General features: G+C 36.5%; 1 protein-coding gene across 2 annotated transcripts in view; it reads left to right on the top strand.

Annotated features, from left to right (window-relative positions):
• LOC124163756 (C-type lectin 37Db) overlaps positions 1–20,619 on the top strand; it is a 224,397-nt gene extending 203,778 nt beyond the window's left edge. For both annotated transcript variants that reach the window (XM_046540838.1, XM_046540839.1), the window contains exon 4: positions 18,700–20,619. In XM_046540838.1, coding sequence (XP_046396794.1) covers positions 18,700–18,944 — 245 coding nt within the window. In that variant the 3' untranslated portion in view covers positions 18,945–20,619. The remainder of the gene's footprint in view (positions 1–18,699) is intronic.
• The last annotated feature ends 781 nt before the right edge of the window (positions 20,620–21,400 follow it).

Genomic DNA, 21,400 nt, shown 5'->3' with positions numbered 1-21,400 from the left:
AGTAATGGGGGTGAGTCGTCGTCACTGGGCGTTGGCCCTGCTCTCCGCCCCTATAGCAGACGTATCGGACCATGACGTGAAAAGTCCTTAGTTAAACATATCGCGAATTAGCACTGATAACTTTAAATCAGACTCAGCTGTTGATGCTCTATGTTAAATGTAAATTTTTGCCAACGATTCGATAAAAATATTGATACACTTTCACCAGGGCTCTTGGTGAATATGAGTACATTATTATGTTGCACCAGATCTACATCTACATCTACATAATACCCTGCGAGGCACCTCTAGGGTGTTTGGCAGGGGGTGACCAATCACCAACACGCAGCATGCAAGAGGACCGCCACATGCACACCGCACGGTCATAGAAATATTACGCGCACTAGAAAAATATACATGCTTATTCATAAAAAAATTGCTAATGGTTAGTAATTCCTAGAGCAAATACATGCGAGGTTAGAACTATGAAAAAACATCCAACGAGTGATCCTAGCGAGCGACGCCATTAATCCTATCAATTGAGACAACGTTGCTATCCTTAATAGTACGAGGGAAGAATGACATTTTAAATCTCTCTGTTTTGCAGTCTATTTCTTTAATTTTATTCTCATGATCACGTCTACTATAGTACGATGGTAAACGAAGGATATGATTCACGTCGTCTGAGAAAATATCTTCTTCGAATTTCCTGAGATGACCCGGTAAACTATCTATAAATACCAAAATCAATTTCGGTTAGTTCTTCTCGAAAAAAAACTACAACATGGCTAATGCAATTCGGTTAATTTTGGTCACAAAATATTTGTTTAAGTCCAAACATTTAATGCCCCGTCTTCCAACCACGTCACGGATTATCCAATCATTGTAATAGAGATAATTTTGCCAACAAATAAGTAACTACATACAATTTTTTCGGTCAGTACCGTTTTAGGCCTATCACTGCTATGTGTGAGTATTAAATAAAACTTCCTTACAATTCAAATTAATATAATATCTTCATCTACATTCACTACAACGGAGATACAATACAGTTCATCATTTTAAAGCTTTCTGATAAAGAATATTTTTTTTCTTTTTTTTGCGTCTTGTAAGTATACATAGATTATAATATTCATTTGAAAACAGCTTTCATATTACTGAATGTTTACCAAGAAATTTTTTGAATCATTTCCCAACCCACAAAACTCATGAGCGTGATGGATCTGGCGGTGGCACCAATTGTAGTAACCTTACTTTCCCATCATAAATCCAGTACATTCACCGCTATATTTTAACGCCTTAAAATATTGACTCATACTCATTGAAATATACTCCTTTGCTGGCACAATAATCTACTACCCGATCGTATATGAATATTACTCGTTCCAGGATCACAGAAGCACTGCGTCTTCGAAATTGTTTAATTTCGGAAGATAATCTATTTTTTTCCTCTTTCTCATTTACTGACGGTTGCAAACATGTGACCTGCTCCTATTTGATGGCTCACAGGATAGGTTGCACATGCAAAATCAGGAATGCCCTTAATTGCCAAGTATCTGAAGAGTAGCTCAAATTTATAGCTTGTCGAGATACTGTTTCTTTGACACAGAGGTCGCTGAAATTGACAATAGTTTTGATGGGGTGTGGACAAATCCATGGCAATGGCCGTATAAAGGAGTCATTCGCCGTAAGAACGAAGAAAGGAAGCCATCCCAGGGATGATGGTGATCCAGCGACAGCTTCGGAACCGGTCTGTCCTCCCCCATTACTGGTCAGTGTTACCATTCTTGCCTGAACGAGTCACGGGAGCCAAATAAGTGTCAACGAACGTGGTGAATCCCTTTTTTTATGCTCAGGGTAAATAAAACCGCATAAATGTCCACCGGCTGGGATGATACGATGGTACAATGACCCTATTCACCACGTCATCGACTTGATGCAGACAATATTTCTGCCACATACTAGTTTCTCCACCGAGCCAAGCTCGAAAAAGCAATAGATGCGCATATCGTACGGAGCGTAAACTATCTAGGGAATTTTCAAGTTTATGTCCCGAAGAGTGAATGTATTGTTTCCTTACAAACCAAGGTGCTAATGTTTCTCTGTAACGATAATGCTATAAGTAAGACAGATTTTACCATGAGAATGCAGAAAATGTATTAAAATAAATTATATTCTTAGGTTTTTTTCTCCTCCGCAGATTCAAAGTCCGTAAACTACTACTGACTGTATAGATACTAAACTCTCTCTGGTAACGAAAACTGGGAAAACCTCGTCTATCATTGCTTTTGACGTCACAAATGTGTTAACGCTGAAAGGTGTAGTAAGCAACAGTCACGCGTTGAATACCTTTCAAAGCAATGCATAAAACACGGTCATATACGTAAGTCAGCTAAAAATATATATAATATCTAATTTTGAAATACTAAGGCTTTAGAAACCTCAAAAGCTTCAAAACATACAATCATGTCAGCAAGAGGGGAAGACGTTATGCGTTATACGGAATTCGTGCATTCTGGGCCATAAAATATTCTACACTATAAAGTGTTTTAGAGCCGATTATGAAAGATATTATTAATTAATTATATGACTATTCTATTTTTTAAATTCCCTTAAATCTACTTGATCCACATAAAAAATAATAAATGACACATATGTGCTATTTATAACGGAAAATCTGAATTTTTTCCAGCATAAAACTGGTTTGTCCTGTACAGTGCTACTTATTTGCGACGAAACCACATAAATTGCTACCAGCATAAGACTGAGAGACCCTTAAATACTTATTTATGACCAAAACACGAGTTACTTTTACGAAAAAAAGAGTTACCAAAGGATCTTACGCATTTTGAGTGTTTTGACGCAAATTAATTTCGAGTACATTAAGCTACAAAGGTTCCAAAGTATTTTTATTAATATTCTATAAAAACTTTGATTGAAATAAAAACAGTTTTTTTAGTTCACCCATATGAACAACACATAAATGATGCATAGCCCGTCGTGAATAATAAAAAAACGGAGTTTTTGTAGATAACTTGATGGAGCTATTGAGAGAATTAAGGGAGGAAGCGAATTTAACCTAAATAATTTCTGTGCTATCATAAGTTTCAAATGAATCGCCATTGATGGCGGTTTTAGTATTCACAAGTTTACCAATAATCGTTTATTTCTTTGTGATGAAACTGACCAAAATCTGGATCCGCTTGCCGTTTCGTAGCATTTGGCATTGAAGGAACGAGGGGGTATGGCTCAAAAACAAATCGGGAACATGTGGATCAATCCAGATTCACAATCGACACAGAATGAGTTACGTACTCCAGACTTCTGGGGGTAGAGATAAATCAAATTCCAGTGTCCACCGCGAGGGGAGAAAAACAAAACTCTCCCGTAAACAGAGACAACGTTCAACTCTCAGGAACTCTCCCCAAAACAAGTGAAATGCGTACTGCGCGAAAACCGTACTTGTTACGACCAATCGGCGCGGCATATTTTCCCCAGGACTCATCCATTTATCATTTCGCAAGCACGACTCCTCCCCTCTTTTTTCACTTATAGTTTTTTCGACACCGTCCTGTACTAGTGGGTGCAGGAGACCGGCTCTATTATTCACGATCACTCGCTTACAAGTGCCGCTCATAAAAGAGATCTCCTAACGCGATAAGGGTGGACTATTCCACTCCATAATACCTTTACCGCCTCTAGACTGCATGAGAGGAGGTCATAATAGAGGCCGACTCCACGAGTAACGAGACAAAGGTTTATCTATCCTCCCGATTTTTCCCAGCATGTGGTTGTAGTCGCGTGGCCAGAAGACCGTAACGACTGATCAGCGCACCGGATTGAAGGACATATAGCTAAAAACTGAGAGTTTGTAAGCTGTGCCTGTACTGCACTCACGAATGTTAGAAAAGAGGATCATCAAGTACACCTCTAAATGAGTTCTCACCCAGCGCGGATTTAAATGGGTTTACAAAAGTCGCCACTCGCGTCGCTGACGGACAAAGTGATCCGAGTTTCACGGGGAAATAAGAAATAATTAGGGATTTTAACCGAAATTTATATATGAATTATTAACTTAACATTCATTCTTCATTTTTCAATGCTACTCCTCGGAATTAAAAACATTATACTGCAAAATATTAGAGTAAAGTGGATCACATATCATCATTGCGGGCCTTTTTGAAAACCGATTCAAATGCGACCTATGTGGCAACAAAAATTAGCCTACTATGGGATGGAATTGGGCCTCCTCTATGCGGTCCACTTGACTGCGCTTATTGGCTCACATACTATTTCTTGGGTGAAAACTTTGACTTATAAGTTGGAGCAAACATTCCGCGGAGTTACCACAGGATCACACTCAAATGGAGTGCTTTGACCTGTGATAGAACCGCATTCTCCCTAAGTAGTTTCAAGTATGTTAACCCACCAAGGTTCCAAAATATTTTAATTAATACTTCATAAAAACTATGATTAAGATTAAAATATGTAACTGTTTTTTTCAATTCACCAACATGAACCACTAAGTAATAATGCAAAGTCCGTGGTGAATAATAAAAATAACGCCATTTATGCTAGATAACTTGGTGGACTTCTTGAGAGAAAAAGCGTAGAAGTGAATTCAACCTAAACAGCAGCTGTTAGAAATCATAAATTTAGCTGCAATTGTTTATTTATTCGTGAATCTTGGAATCTAGAAATTTCCTCCTCGTATAACAATATTAGAATGGAACAATTGACTTTAAACTTGAAAATAAAATATGGAAAAAAAGGATTTTAATTTATAAAACCAAATTTTAAATACTCAAAAAGTTTCGAAAAACCTTTTCTACTTGCTAGAATAACATTACAGCGCACGAAACAAAGTTTCACCGGTACACTATATTCCATTTAAAGAATAATGAATTGAAAAGTTTATTAAAAGTGAACAACTTTTTGGAAATTAATATCATTACCGATATGGATACTTGGTAAGCAAAACGAATCTACTATTTAGAGAAATGATGTATTTTTGTATATTGCAGCAATCGAGAGGATCAAAATCCAAATAACGACATGGGGCTAAGCAGCAGAAGTAACATAGCATGCCTTCAACAACATATTTCCTTTATTTCGGTTACAATCACTGTTATTTATTTCGAGCAAAGAGTTACCATGGCATGGAGAAACAACATACGGACGAGTAACGAAGCGAAACTATCTCACACCTTCGTCTCATCTTCGCCGTTACTCTTATTTTCACTCCGTTTCGCCTCTCCTCATCTTTCGAACGTGAGCTTTGGATAATTGGGAGAGGAAAATAAATTACCCTTTGCGGCAAATACGTCCCATACTTTCCCCGTGACTTTTTTCAATCCCCTTGTCGGCACCCCAAGCATGTACCCTTGAAATGAAAGCACTTAAACCTTTCGGACTTTCTCATCTCGATAAATCGATTTTTTTCTCCCTAATGAGAGTCGATAAATACACAATGTTAAACTACTGCTTCCCATTCCGCTATAAGAGGGTGCCAGAACGCCGCTACTCATGTTTTTTTTAGGTCTCGTCTCTTGATTTTCTTGCCTGCGGAACAGAACCATTAAGATGGTTCTGTTTCGCAGGCAAGAAACTTAAGAGTTGGATCCGCTGTTAGAAAGAATGCTGGTGGAAAAAAGTTCCCAAAGATAAGCCAAATACCCATTAATATCCTCCGCTGAAATTTGAAAAATTATTTTCTTGCAATGGCTTTAAACTTGGCCGTCTTTTGATTTCAACCTTCCGTCCATGGTAATGGCTCCAAATACACATGACAATGGTATTTTTGCCGAAACAATAACTGCAGAAGAAACTGATAGTTTGCTAACACAAACTATCGAATGGTCGAGAAAAACATCAAATAGAGTATTCAAGAATGAAAAGTAAAAAAAAGAAAAGGTTCGGTGAGAACGATTTGCGATACTAACTGCGATAAATTCCGTTACTGACTTTATATCTAAATAAAGTAACTCAGCGGAGATCAATACGTGAAAGACTGCAACAAATATCGGTAATAGAAATTGCGCCAATTACGCAAGGTGTATTTATCAAAATTTTATGAAACGCATGATCAAATATGAAAGCTGTCATTGATACGAGATTGCACGACATGAATGAGCTTAATACAATAATACCTGTTGATACAACAGATTGTGAAAACAGCAAGATGAGTTTCCGAATTTCTTTTGGGACGTAAAATGCTGATATGAGCAGGGTTAACTTATCATAATTTAAGGGAACATCATTGGAATAGAGGCAATCGGGATCAAAATTAAAAAATAATTTTGATTAAATTAAAGCAATGCTTGAAATGGAATTCTCGATTTGCCAGAGTGAATCAGGGATTGATTTATTTAATTAATTATCCGGATAAAAATATTTAAGTCCACAGTGATACATTATGCAATTAAAAAGGATATTACTCGCTCAGATATTTTGATTCGATTGAAGATTTTACAATACTGAGAAAAACACTGAAGCAATACGTAAATCATTCCATCGGGATTCAATTACGAAATAGGTACAATTTTTCCTTGTGACTTATTTATGACGTGATTGCGATGAAACAATCAAATTTGATATAGAGTATGATCCGCATTATAGAAATTATCTTCACCATGAGCGATAAATCGTGCTAAAGCACGACGAATTTTTTGTGATGCTTCGTAATGATTATTGCATTTCAGGCATGAATTCAATTTACTGGCATAAACTCATTTCAAAACATTTTAAATTTCCTTATTCTGAAGTGAAACTATTATCACATAAATATTATTGATAAAAACTTAATTACAGAAACTCTTACAAACTTCGAGGTATTCAAAATGCAGTCGAGAAGCATTAAAATCCTAACATTATTTTAGTTTTAACGAATCCACAAAAATCGACGGGTATCAAATTGACGCACTTAACTTGCCATTCCTTTAAGTTTATAGATGCATATTAGAAATAAAAGAGGATATCATTAGCTAAAATATTTTGATTCGTATGAAGATTATAAATACTGAGTAAAACATTGAAGGAATACGTAAACTCCATTGGGATTCAATTCCTGAATATGTGCGATAAAATCTAGCAATGTATTCATCACGTAAATTTCAAGCATTTAGAATCCGAAAACAACAGGTTTTTATTCGGTCCGGGAAAGTGATAAAACTAATACCTATCCTCAAAGAGATCCTCATTTGCATAAAACTTAAATGAATCTCATCTAGCCTCACAAAAAGGTGTTTGGATTCGGTAAACCACCCTGAGTCAAAGCACTGCGTTCATTCGTACAGTATACGACCGTTAAAATAATAAAGCATTTGGTAACATAGAGCATATGACGACCCACAAAATAAATATCGACGCGACAGGGAGTTAGTGATCCGCTGGCAAAGCATCCCGTCAGAAGCGAGTGCGAATAAAAAGCCGTCGGTATTTTTGAAAGTGGAACACCGGGACGCGGTCGTGATATCCCCGTGACTACGGCAGGCCCTTCAAAAGCATCGCCACCCGACCAAATCGCGAACGAGTCAATCACTTCGCCTCCCAGAAGATAACCTGAGCGCCGTTAATACTTCACTTAGGCAGGTCCAACCATGAATCGACAGCATTCAGGCAGCTAACCAATTGATTGATGGTCGTAATGGACAGTTCACTTAATCATTTCCGGGGCTTTCTCCATTGTTTTCCCGGAAAATTTATTTGCTTGCCAATAACTCCTGTCCAAGGATTTTCTTGTTGTATGTCCCCCCAGTATAATATAATATTATGGTGTCTAAAATTCCAACTCCCTAAAATATTTCGACCAATTTCTACCAATTGATTGGTAATAGTTCGTAAATGATCATCATCTCAATCTATGTATTCAAGGCTAGGAAGAACACATTTTAGAGGTTTGATTTCAGCATCCTCAACATAACAATACTTACTTCGCATTGTTAGACTTGTACTTAAAACGACTGAGTCAAATATAAAAAAAATCCAGAAGAAGTCTTTAGGTATATCCTCTAGAAGTATTTACCTGCAATCTGCCCACTTTGTATAATAAGAATGAAGCCCAAAATTTCGATGCATTTTCTCACCAATCCATTAATTTCTTATATATCTCCCAATAGCATAACAGGCAAAGGCCGGTGGTTTTTCACCACTATGTATTGCACACTCAATTTCGACAAGTTGGTAGACAGATATTTTGTCAGCCCATGTTTGGCTTAACGAAGCTTTTATGATAGAAGTGTAGCACACTCGAAATCTAACGGATCATTGGGCTGAATGAAACCCAAACAATACGAAATGATATCTACAAAAACTGTTGGATGATGCCAGCTGCATGAGAGCTTTTTGGTAATTCGGACCAAATATATGACATCTACTCGGATTAGGAAATTGCAGAGAATGGATTCACTAAGTCACCAGAAAACACGAGAGCTCCGCAAACTGCAGCTAGGGTAGCAATGTTATGCAGTGGATATGAGAAATATAGAAAAATATAGTGTGTGCGTTACCGGGATTTCGTATCTTATTAGCTGGGAAAAATTATTTTTAGAGGTTTGAGTTTAGTATCATGAACCTACCAATACCTTTTACCAATCGTTATTCATGTACTTCAAACGACTGAGACCAATATAAATAATTTCAGGAGAAGTCTTCAGGCATCGTATACCTCTATGTTACTGGTAAAATTTCAACATGTGCATTAACTTGCGGGTGGATATCCCGGAAACTCGAATTATAACCATCTTAAATAATAAAACATACTTTCCAGATAAAATGTCATAAAAAATGTGACGCTGAATATACATACGCAAGAAATAAGCATTTAATCCACATTGACCGTTAAGAATTAGTTCAATATGCATTTTACTCCATTTGTATAAACTCATCCTGCTGGAATGTTGTATAGATTTTAAGCTAGAAGTCTGATTTGAGCGAAAATTAGGTATTTATTAGGTATTAGGTATTAGGTACAATTCCTTCACAAGACCCATTTTGGTATCATCTGCAAGTCCTTTACAAGACCCATTTTGGTATTACCACGGAAAAAACCCTCTCAGAGTTCGTAGAAAAAAATTCTATTCAGATAAAGTTTAATGAAACTAAGTTTTAAGATCTGCAATGACTAGATTTTAAGAAATATATATGAAAGATAATGAAGGAAAAAAAAATTAAATGAGTGCCAAATTTCTTGGAAAAATTCTTAATTTGAAGAGCCCCTAGATTGAATGAGAGTAATATAACTTGCGTGTGTCGAATTTCAGTATAAGTTATCAGGTAAAAATGTGGGCGATCGAAAAAAATAATGATTCCTCAAACCACGCCCTCCACCGCCGAAAGTGAAACAATTTACTCAAAACATTTGGCAAAAAATAAACGTTCATGAAAGCTCCTATATTTGCCCACTTTAATAAACTTAAAACTTAGGCTTTTACTAATCTTGCAATCCTATAGCATTTTACAAAACTATGTAGAAAGGGTGTGGGTATCCTAATTCGAAGTTCCGGGTTAAAATGCATCAGAATGGCGGTGGAGATTTACTGAATGAACCCTATTCAGCGCCGAATGGATAGATATTTCACCTTAACACTAATTTTCTTGACGTCTTTACTTCTTTAAAGACAAAAAATTAACAAATTTGAAAGAACAAAAAAAGAGCTAAATTTAGTCACCTTCCACTTGCGGATAACTACAGAAAACTCCATACGCAGATGTAGTTATTATGACAGCGTATTAATAAGATTGGGATATTTTCGTTAGCTATTGCCGTTAAACTTTTCCACACGTAATATTGCGCTATGGCAATGTTGCCATGGAATTACCTCGAAAATGTCACCAACATTACAGAGATCTGAGATTTTTTCTTCTGTACACGTTTACTTACGTTTTATTCAGTATTCGTTCATCTCCGCAAATAATTTATGATGAACAGTGCTGTAATTGGGCCGGTACGGCGTACCCCCTAAAATCCAAACGCGTATCGGTTATCGGTTCGTGACCGGATGTATAATACATGTTTAGCTGTTGGAATTTTTGATGAGAACCACCTAATTTTTTTTCTAACTACAGCACTGATGATAATGTAGTGTGATGTGTATTTAATGTGATTTTGACATGTATTTCTAAACACACGAGTTTTTCATACAAAAGACAAGTTATTTTTTATATTTTCTGATTATAACTCTGATGATTAATGGCATAATTTTCTTTTCTGATGACTTTCTCAATGGACGTGGAGGCGATTTAGCGACTCCTTCCCTTAGTCTCCCCCTATGCACCCAGCGCTTAGAGTTTGGATCGGTCCTTGGGGACGGCAGAAGCCTTTTGGGGTTCCCAGGATTCCTTGACAGTGGCATTTTCACAGTCGGATAAACACCCCACGATGAAGCAGCTCCCGCTTCCAACCCTACCCGCGACTCCTCACGCAATAACCCTGAAAGGTCACTTATCCCTCCACCAGAGCCACCGTACCTTCTAAGATCGCGGGTGGGAGTCTCACGAGAAAAATTATACCCCTGAGTTACGGTAAAGTGCACTTAAAGAGCATGAATATATGGTTGAAAGGAATGAATTCCCCATGGCCGTATTCAAGAGGATTGCTCAGAGGAGGCCTAATTCAATCCTACAGTAGGCTACTTTCTGTTGCCACTTCGGTCGCAATTTGATCGGTTTTCAAAAATGTCCACTACGCGGTAATGAGTACAATGGGATCCATACTGTTTTCTAATATTTTCCAGTAAAATGTTTGTAATTGCGTGGAATAGCATTAAAAAATTATGAATTAGATGGATTACATAACTATGCATAAAAAATTTCGGTTAAAACTCAGAATTACTTATACCTTATTTACCCGTGAAACTAGGATCGCATTTTGCCTCAGCGACGCGTGTGGTGACTTTTGTAAATCCATTAAAATGCGAGGAGGGTGTCACCACATTTAGAGGGAGATTTGAGGATCCTCTTTTATAGTATTCGTGGTCGTACCATTTACTTCGGGAATTAATTTCTTTCAACTGTTAAACGTGAAACTTGGAACGTTCATTTATTTGTAAAATAGATACATGATTGAGATACGTGTTTACTTTGTGAGATGTAGGGATGTCAATGAGCAATACAGTTTCATGTTATTCACACGTAGTAGGTACACATGACGAGTTCCAAACAATTGAAAGATAAATTAAATAAGGAATATTTTTAAAAAATTCAAAGAAGATTCCAATCAAAGACCACTTTGATGAAAATATGTCACGATTTTGATGAAAGAAAGAAAAAAATAGTTACTCCATAATTGCAGATTGTTATCAACTCCTATTAAAAGTATGTTCCCTGTCGCAGGCCGAAACAGATGAAAATTTGAAAGCCAAATTCAACAACACCTGATGGCGTTTTTCTAAAACTAGTTACCTAAAAATTAAAAAAGAAAGGCACCGCAAGACGACGGTAATGTCCACTGATACACTCTGGTTGGTCCAAAATAGAAAAATGATGTCATAGTGACCAACAAATGCAGCAAAATTGTTTGATTTTTTACATGCACTGGACTGAATGCATATGGCATTAAGTGCGAAATTTTGTTTAAATTAAAATAAATTATTTTATCCACACCTATGATGTAATCTCTTTGTGAGAACATTTGGGAAAGTCGAGAAGCCTTTTTACTGGAAAAATACCAATGAGTATAGCATTCTTACAACATGTTTCGTAATGAGGGTAGAATTTGTAGCTCTAATGAGCAGCAAATATCCGTTAAATGAAAATGACTTTTCAATTGATATAATATCTCAATTGCAAAATCACAAGGGTTGGACAGTATGAGCAGATTCATAATATCGGCAATCAATTATAAATGAAATTAACAAGAAATTTGATTGCTCTGGGTGCCATAAATTAACACTTCAAACGCATCGCTCACTAGAGTTTTTAGCAGCTCAATATGAGTGATTATTATTTCATTTTTCCAGTCTTCTTCCGTGCGGACTAATTTTCATTTCATCAACGCAATCTTCGTCGCATTTCAATCATTGACCGATTTATGCCCTCGGACTGAAGTAGGTCATAATGGCAGTCGCATGCGTAAAGGCCTTTTTCCGTCATGCGATAAGGTTACGTTCATTTTATTGGAAAAAAGTAACGAAATAGCAGAGCCGAAAAGCAAAAAAGGGGGTCGTTTTTAATAACTTCAGCATGCGAATGACAGGCGCGCTTAAATTAAATAGAACTGATTAATTACTTGGCCCAAAATCCAACACGACCGCCATAATTTGATTGAAATCGTATATATTATATGGAGACAACACGGTCCTACTCCAATTTCTATTCTGCAAAACGAGTTGATAAATGAAGAACTGAAACAAATATAGGGTATTTTTTAAATGCTGAAACATTAAACTGTACAGTGGAGAATTTTAAATTGAATGCCAAAAAATCAAACTTTCATGAATCATAATCATTATGCAGCATTTGTCATCATTTTATCGAACTCGCGAATAAAGCATAAACACAACTGTAGTAATGATGGAAAAACGTCCAGTATTTTGAAGAATCGCAGCCTATTCCAAGCATTTACTGTAGTAAATATGTTTCGAGTGATATATTAGCGAAATAAATGTCTTTATAACATTATACAGTGTTAAAATGAAAGTGGAGATATTGTATTTTAAGCAATGATGAATTTGATGACATTTTGGCTTACCTTAGTGATCCGTCGTTGAGTTCTGCTCTATAAATGGGTAGATTCATACAAGGTTTTCAGCGTGGCTGGATCTAAAATTTTAAATAGAAATAACCATCGATAACCAAAATATTATAAAAATAAGCAACTTTCACGAATATCTTTTTACAGCTATTTATTGAATGTTGCTTATAATTAGTAAAGTAGTGAATTAGTTTGAATAAAAAGACATGATATTAGATAAAACTTTGCCAAAAATGACATTCTCTCGAAAATTTTCACGGTGTTTGCTGATATTAAATAGAATTAATAGATATAGAAACACACAGAATAAACTAATTTTAACATCTGGTCAGCTAGCCTGGTCTTAACGAAAGGCGCAAAGGGTTTCTAACACTGAATTGTGTTAATTCTAATGTGATGTGAATTCCTATATTATCAATTTTAATGCAGAAATTTTGGCATGGAGATGTGATAAAATTTTATTTGATATCCGTTATGTTGAATGGAAATTAAATATGCCAGTGATTGATTCAGGTCAACCTTTGGCAGGCAATATAAGTACAAGATCAAGAACTGTGCGAAAAGCTGTAATAGCTAATTTAATCAATCGATTTGGTACATCACTACACGGGATGGACTGAGGCACAGCTTCACAACGCAATTTCCTTATGAGATAGATTTAAACGAATTGAACTTTCGAAATACGATCGAAAACGATTGATGCCAAAGGTTTCCAGCCAATGGCCTCTGCTGTCCGCCCCATCCTACTTGGGGATAACTCCGTGGCCATGAAGACGTGACCTCGATTACCGGCGGTCCAGACGCTGGGGAATGAGTCAAAATAGTAATTAAATATGAAAGAGGAGGAACCACTACGCGGAGGGAAGAAGACTCGATAGAGACGGTGAGAAGGGGAAAGAAAGCAGGACAAATTTCACTGACGTGTGTGAAAAAAATATATTCTAACCCTTACTCGCGTTGATATAAGTATTTTTTAAACAATGCAAAAATTATTTCTGGAAATAATATGGTTTCGATGCGCTTTAAATTAAATTTCAGTACATAAAAATGGAACTGTAGAAGATAAAATAAAATCACTTAGTACTTTCAACACAATTTTTAATTTTAGTTTTAAGGTTTTCGCAGCGATTAGATGCACTATTATAATTCATTTTCGGGAATACGTCTGCGTGCTATTAATATTTAACTCAACGTTTCGTTCCACTTACTGGGAACGTCGTCAGGAGAATGAAAATATAAACACCTATCATACCGTTGGAAAAACTGGTCCATTGTTGTTAAGGTATTTAAAAAAGTAAATAAAAATAAAATAAAAGCCAACTTCTTTAAAACATCTAATATAAAAAAAAAGGAAGATGAAAGGTGGAATATTGTAATTAAATTTTCGAAATGTATCTCTTCCACACATGGCTTAAATTATATCCATCATCCCTGTTAAAATTCATTGGTCTTTTAGAAATTTCTATCGCCTCTCTAATAAGCCGTGGATAATATGCAGATTTTCTTGCAATGGCTTTGGCCTCATCCAGGAGGATCTTGTGTCCTGGCCCCGACATAAAATGATCGGCGACAGCGGATATGCTAATTCATTCATTAGGAGAGCTTTAAGGGAAGTCAAGGCCCCGATGGAGAAAACAAAACCAAGTGCTTTTGCAGTTCTGCCTTACGTATCAGGAACAACGGACCGGATTGCTCGCATCCTTGGAAAAGCCAACGTTGAAACCAGGTTTGGCACGTTGAGGAAGATCAGAGACCTACTTCCATCCGTCATTGATGCTGTTCCCCCATTACAAATGGAAGGCATATATGAGATTCCGTGTTCATGTGGGTCTAGTTACATCGGACAGACCAAACGGAAGATAGTGACAAGGCTGAAAGAGCATGAAAGGGCGCTGAAGGCAAGGCAATGGGAAACTTCAGCTGTCGCCGATCATTTTATGTCGGGGCCAGGACACAAGATCCTCCTGGATGAGGCCAAAGCCATTGCAAGAAAATCTGCATATTATCCACGGCTTATTAGAGAGGCGATAGAAATTTCTAAAAGACCAATGAATTTTAACAGGGATGATGGATATAATTTAAGCCATGTGTGGAAGAGATACATTTCGAAAATTTAATTACAATATTCCACCTTTCATCTTCCTTTTTTTTTATATTAGATGTTTTAAAGAAGTTGGCTTTTATTTTATTTTTATTTACTTTTTTAAATACCTTAACAACAATGGACCAGTTTTTCCAACGGTATGATAGGTGTTTATATTTTCATTCTCCTGACGACGTTCCCAGTAAGTGGAACGAAACGTTGAGTTAAATATTAATAGCACGCAGACGTATTCCCGAAAATGAATTATAATAGTACAATTTTTAATGTTTTGCGACCGGTTTCGACGTGTTCTACGTCACTTTCAAGCTAGACCGTTGCACGCCAGATTCAAGCTAGGCAGTCTAGCTTGAAAATGAAGTAGAACACGTCGAGACCGGTCGCAAAACATTGAAAATTGTGTGGAAAGTACCAAGTAATTTTATATATTTTATCATGTATAACTTCCACAAAGTTAATTCACCAATCATCAACTTCATTAGAACTGTACAAGATTGACAAGGGTCAGCCCCGAATCAGTTGCACAGGATAGAAATAGAATAGAATAGAATAGAAATTAATTATTCCGGGACAAGTTTGTCCCGTAGGAACATTTATGGTTATAAATATAATAGAGTCAGACATATTACAAGAATAAGTAGATTTACATTATACGTCGATTTCTCAGAATGCGACTAAATATATGACAGAGTGGAACAAAAAAATCATATATGTATATAATTAACAGCAAGACAAACGTATGAACTCATAAATACATCTGATTTCATTGAATGCGGCTAAATATATGACAGGGTAGAACAAAAAATACATAGGATAGGGGGTGTAAAGGAAGTAAAACGGAAGATATACATCGCTATGAAAAGGCTAGTGGATATGAGAGAGGAACAGAGCCAACCTTAGCATTGATGATGGAAGAACCAAACCAAGCTGCGTCAAACCAATGTTAGTATTGTTGATTAATGATTACGACGATAGTATTAAAGCGAATATTTCCGTTTGCGAACGTCGACCTCGGTTTGCAACAATAACGGTAACATAAATATACAGCAGTCCTTAAACATTCGATAAAGAATTAACAAAACATGGAAAAGGTGCGAAGCAGGAAGTAATGTTTTTTCCAAAGTTCCCATCTGATGTCAACACGTCAATATTATTTCTCCCTCAATTTATATTTTTAACTCAAAATTTAATTAGGGAAGGAAATTGGGGAAATATTACTAGTGAAAAAGAGAAATAAATGAAAACGCTTTGAATATCTTCCATTAATAACTCTCCCTTTTAAAAAGTTATTATACTAATATTGGCAAGAGTTACCCTGGAAGCCTGAGGATGAAATTCAGCAAATACAATATTAATTAAAATGAGAAATACTTGAACCAATTGAAGAATCATCTTCGAGGGCAATTGTGTAGATTAATTTAAATATTTCCTTCTCCAAATATGCCTAATATAAGATTCAATATCTGACCTATATTCCAAAAGTGTCTCAGATGACAGTTCAAAACTATTTAGGACAAATTTATCCATAATACATATCCTGCCGCACTACCGGAATACAGCCATCCTTGACTCGGAAAAACACTTTATTCAGATTTAAAAAAAACTTTAAGAAGGAGGAATATAATTTAATGAATTAGCTTGAAGCAAAATAAATTCCGTTATACTCAAACGATGCCAGCAGAGGCCATAGAGAAATGGGAACAAGATAGTGTAGAAAGTAGGGCCCATAATGACAGCATATTTCACGTCTCCATTACAAATTAGACCCAAAAAGCTGACTTTGATGGAAGCAACCGTAAAATGACCGTCAAAGGGGTCAACTACAGCAAAATGTACTAGCGTTCCCAAAGGTAGGGTCATGTTCAACGCCTGAAATAACTAAAAGACTACTCTGATAGCCACGAGGGTGGTGCAAAAAACACAGCTAATGTTTTTGCAGTAATTAAGATATAAATGACATATGCCAATGAAAATGGGGATGTATTAATATTTTTTCTTAATAGATTCACCGTATGGCAGATCTATTTTATGAATAAACTGCGATAAAATAAATATTTTAAAATAGCCTATGTAAAAATATTTTTTTCATGCATAGATTTTTTGGAAGGAAAAAGCATATTTTGCGCCACATGTAACTCTTTTGAAACTTATATAGTTAAATGAGCTGATTGAAATGAACCGGCAGTACCACGCCAACCGCCACCCAAACGTATTCAAAAACCAAAGAGAGCGAGAGAAATATTCAGGGATAACTTACTGCAAGATTTATTGATCCGTAAATAACATTTGCTATTGTTTTTTATAAAAAAGTGGGAGAGTGTTAGAGAGTGCTACCATGGTGACTGAGTTGATATCAACAGCTAATTGAAAAAATGGCATTGCACCTCTTTGAGAAATCGGAATAAAATAATGCGAGAGTTTTATAAAGCCTGAAAATGGCACTTTTCAAATTCACCGAGAGATTTGCTAATGGGCTTCAGCTACATTTATTTAAGCCTACTTAACTCAATTCTGAGGTAAGCTATTTCGTTTTAAACAATAGCTTGCATTGCATTACGTATGTACTACATCTTGCATAAAAATACTTTGCTTCTTCCGCTAAAGGAATATTATTCAACAAATGCCCTAACTTGAACACAAGTAAGGGCATTTGTTGCATACACGGTGCTGGCTATAATAAAATTCTAATAAAAAGACATTTCTTTTTTTCTGGAGAGCTAAATTCTTGAAAATAAACTAACTTTCCCTACTTGACTAGAATTTGCTGCATGACTATATACTCTAGTAAATACTTAGCCCTACATGTTAGGAATATATAACACTAAATGTTGTGATGCTTTCATGGTGGTGGTGAATTTGTTTTTCATTTCCCGATTTTCCAAGGAATATTATAACCCAATTTAAAAATCCAAATAGCACTAGTTGTTACATATATGTTAATATGCAACTGGTCCCCGGCTCATATATAAACGCTATATTTTGTTTGTCCGGGCATTTACTCAAGTGGGAATAATTCCAATGATCACCGCAAGGAATATAAAATATCAAAAATACAATAATAAAATACTATGGTGGAGATCCTAAAAATAGTCATTATTTTCTGATATCCCAGGTACGGAGCATTAAAATATAACAACGCCATTCTTCACCAATACGGACATTATGACAGTTATCCCATGTGAATTGTTTGCTTCAGGGTACTAATGTGCGATATTCTACTGACGAAAAAAATCAATCGCCCAAACCGATATACGATAAATTACCCCTCGACTTCCAGCCGAGTGCTTTACCCAGCTAAGCTACGAAAGCATCAACCCATTATGTGGATATTTGTGGAATATACCGGTCAACACAATACCGCACAAATTTCCACGGAGGGGATTGATGCATCGGTTGCTAAACTAGCTAAATCCCTCTGCCAGAAAAAGAGTAATCCCAGTTCGATTCGCTATCAAGGCGGATGATTTTTCCTCACATTTGTGCATTGTGGGTGACTTAGTAAAGTTATCACCAAAGAGTTTATAATAGCAGGAGATCCTACTATTCTCCATTCCCGCGACTTCACTGACTACCACCGGTCGGCGTAATTAGTGGCGCTCCAGTCGCTAGGATACATGTGACTATATGTATTAGCCCTCAAGAGATACGCTACGCGGTGAATATGCATATTGCAAAAAAATAAGCTCATGCCAGCTGTGTAGAAACACATTACTATTAATGAGCGATTAAATTTGCCGCCTAGCGTATCTCTAGCGGGCTATTGACAAGCATCCTAGCGATTGGAGCGTCACTATTTCCGGCGGGAATCGACGGAATCGGAAGAGTGGAAAATCCTGTATACAATATTTATTGTTATTACCATGGCTATTCCCGGAATAATTCAAACAATACGAATATTTATCTCGAAATTTCTCTTCTTTATCAATAGGCCTAGGTCTCGAGCACTTCTGGACATCCGGCACCGACCAGGGTGAGGAGGGTACCTTCTTCTGGCTGTCGAACGGTCGCCCAGTAACGTACACCAATTGGAACGCTGGAGAACCCAACAACTTCCGCTACGAGAACGGAGAGGAGGAACACTGCCTGGAACTCTGGAACAGAGACGGCAAGGGACTCAAGTGGAACGACACACCGTGCTCGTTCGAAACGTATTTCGTCTGTGAGGTGCAGTGATGGAACGATCTGGCAACAGTGGACAAGGACGCAATAGAGGGGGGATCCAATGAGGGACGGCAGCTATTGAAGCTACGCGTTCCCATTGGCTGATGGACGTGTGTCGTAGTGATGACGTGTGGGAGGGAATGATCGCTGGAAGCAAGAGGACCAGGAGGGAGATCTTTCCAAGACAAATGGTACGACAAGCGATTGCTTGGGTAAAGCAGACTTAGGAGAAAGAGCGTATACCATTCACACTCGCCAACGATGGAAAAGCAGGGGTTTAATATAGACGTTGGATTGATTATATTCGTTGAGGAGAGAATTATATTTTTCCTATGAATAAGTCGTCACTTTAAAGAGATGATCGTATGATCCGTAATACTTCCAACTTACTCAAACGTCACATTCAGTTATATTTCAGAATTTTACATGAAATCGCCCGATTTATGGCATGAAATGAAAAGAGATGAAAAATAATAATGACACGCATATTTTCATTAGTAAATCCTAGATATCGCCTCTGCACCCATATGGGAATAACAATATTTGGAAATTTTATTTCTCTGCGTAAATGACTTAAATAAATTCGTCTTATTAGCATTTTTTCTTCGTTTGCATTTTTCACCGCTTGCTGCTTCGCACGATGAAGCTGATGTTTGCCAAAAGAGAAACTGTGCCATCGGAATTCATATTACTTTTTTCAGTATAAATAAATACACCCTCAGGGAAAGCATGAGTGAATGAAGGAATAAAAAAAAGGATACTTCTCAGGTAGTCAAAGCAACTTTGGGTAACCTGAAGAGAATGATGCATGTTTAAAATAATTTCTTCGATTCGTTTGGTCGTAAGTTTTAGCAGATCTTGTACCTTCAAAAAGGTAACCATTTCTTTGAAGGTACAATAAGTTAAATCTCTCTCTGAGATGGAACACTGCAAATATATGTAAACTGTGGCATTTTCATCACGATCCCTTGCGATTAAAAATTTTGTAAAGAGGTAAAAACAATCCTAAGAGTCAACCCAGACAAAAATGACAATTATTTTTGAAAAGATATCATTTTGGCAAACCAAAAAATGTTGCCATCTGAGAATCCCGCGAAAAAAGTAGAATGACGCGGAAATTAATGAGTGAAATGCGTAAATAACTTTTCTCGAATCTCTATCCTGGCATTGCCTCCAGCGACATGTTCCTCCAAAGACACACTGCTGCCCTCTCATCAAGATTATGATAAATTTCCAGTGGACTAATTTGAGCATGATGGCTCGGACAAAAAAATTCAGGGAAAAAAATACGTGTTGAGGTATCACTTAAGGTGTACTTGAAGACAATATACCAGACTATCCCAAGTTTCGAGGATACATAGTGAACTACGAGATTACATAGCATAACGAACTCTTTCTGATCGTGCTTCACACTTATCATCAAATGTTTATGCTCTTACAAAAATCACACTTTGAGTGGTATAAATTTTGAAATATACAGCCTTTCCTAGTTATCTGGTACACTTACATGGAGACGGTGTATCACTGGACATGGTTTTGCTACTCTCGTCGGATATATGTAAATCTAAATCATCAAACCTCTCCATTTCATTTGTTGTCCACCTCATGTGACGGTACGGAGTGGTCGAAATTCTTTGCATGTAGTGTACAAAAGTTGTTTCATCTTTTCTTACCTCACTCGATTAAACAATTGCATGAAAACACTTTAACCAAAACCTTCATATGTTGAATTCCAACATGTGGGCATAGTTCATAGACATCATTCGTATGTATGACCTTATATTTGTAATATATATTATCATGTCTTCTAAAATTATTCTGTATTGTTTTTGTTTGGTGGGGCAAGCTGAAATAAATCTGGAAAGAAAATTGTAATTTCTACCTAGATCGTTGCATCTTGCCCTTCACGTGAAAATGATAACTTTGGTTCATTTGTATTTATAAGTCCATAAGTTTTAGAAATGTATTTTATAACATGTAAATGAGACCTGTATTGTAAAAAAATATATTTCTATAATAAAAATTATGTGTTGATGAATTAACGAAATTCGGTTTCATTAAAACTAAACAGAGAGAAAATTATCATAGCCTAACTATATTAAAGGGCTCCAAAAGATAAATTATTACTTTGTAAACCTTATCCTTGAATCATTATTGGCTTATGTGCTTTTTATCAGAGTCTTTAGACCTGCGAAGAACCAGACACATCCAGCGGAGAATATGATCCCCAAACAAGCCATCAACTCCAGGAAATCGCTCTTAAAAGCCACTACGGTATCAATCAACAACAGGAAGTTGAGAACAAAGCTGATTTTAATCACCTAGACGGCAGATATCTCACGTACATATCTAAAAGATCCACTTTATTAAAAAATAATCACTATCGATCCAGAAGGGCGTTGCCCGAATTGAAATCTGGAAAATTTAAAGTCCATATCCAAATTTTTAATTAGCCAATAATTTTTAGT

This window comes from Ischnura elegans, chromosome 8 (genome assembly GCF_921293095.1).
Source record: "Ischnura elegans chromosome 8, ioIscEleg1.1, whole genome shotgun sequence".
Taxonomy (NCBI): Eukaryota; Metazoa; Arthropoda; class Insecta; order Odonata; family Coenagrionidae; genus Ischnura; species Ischnura elegans.
This window is presented reverse-complemented; position numbering and strand designations above follow the sequence as displayed.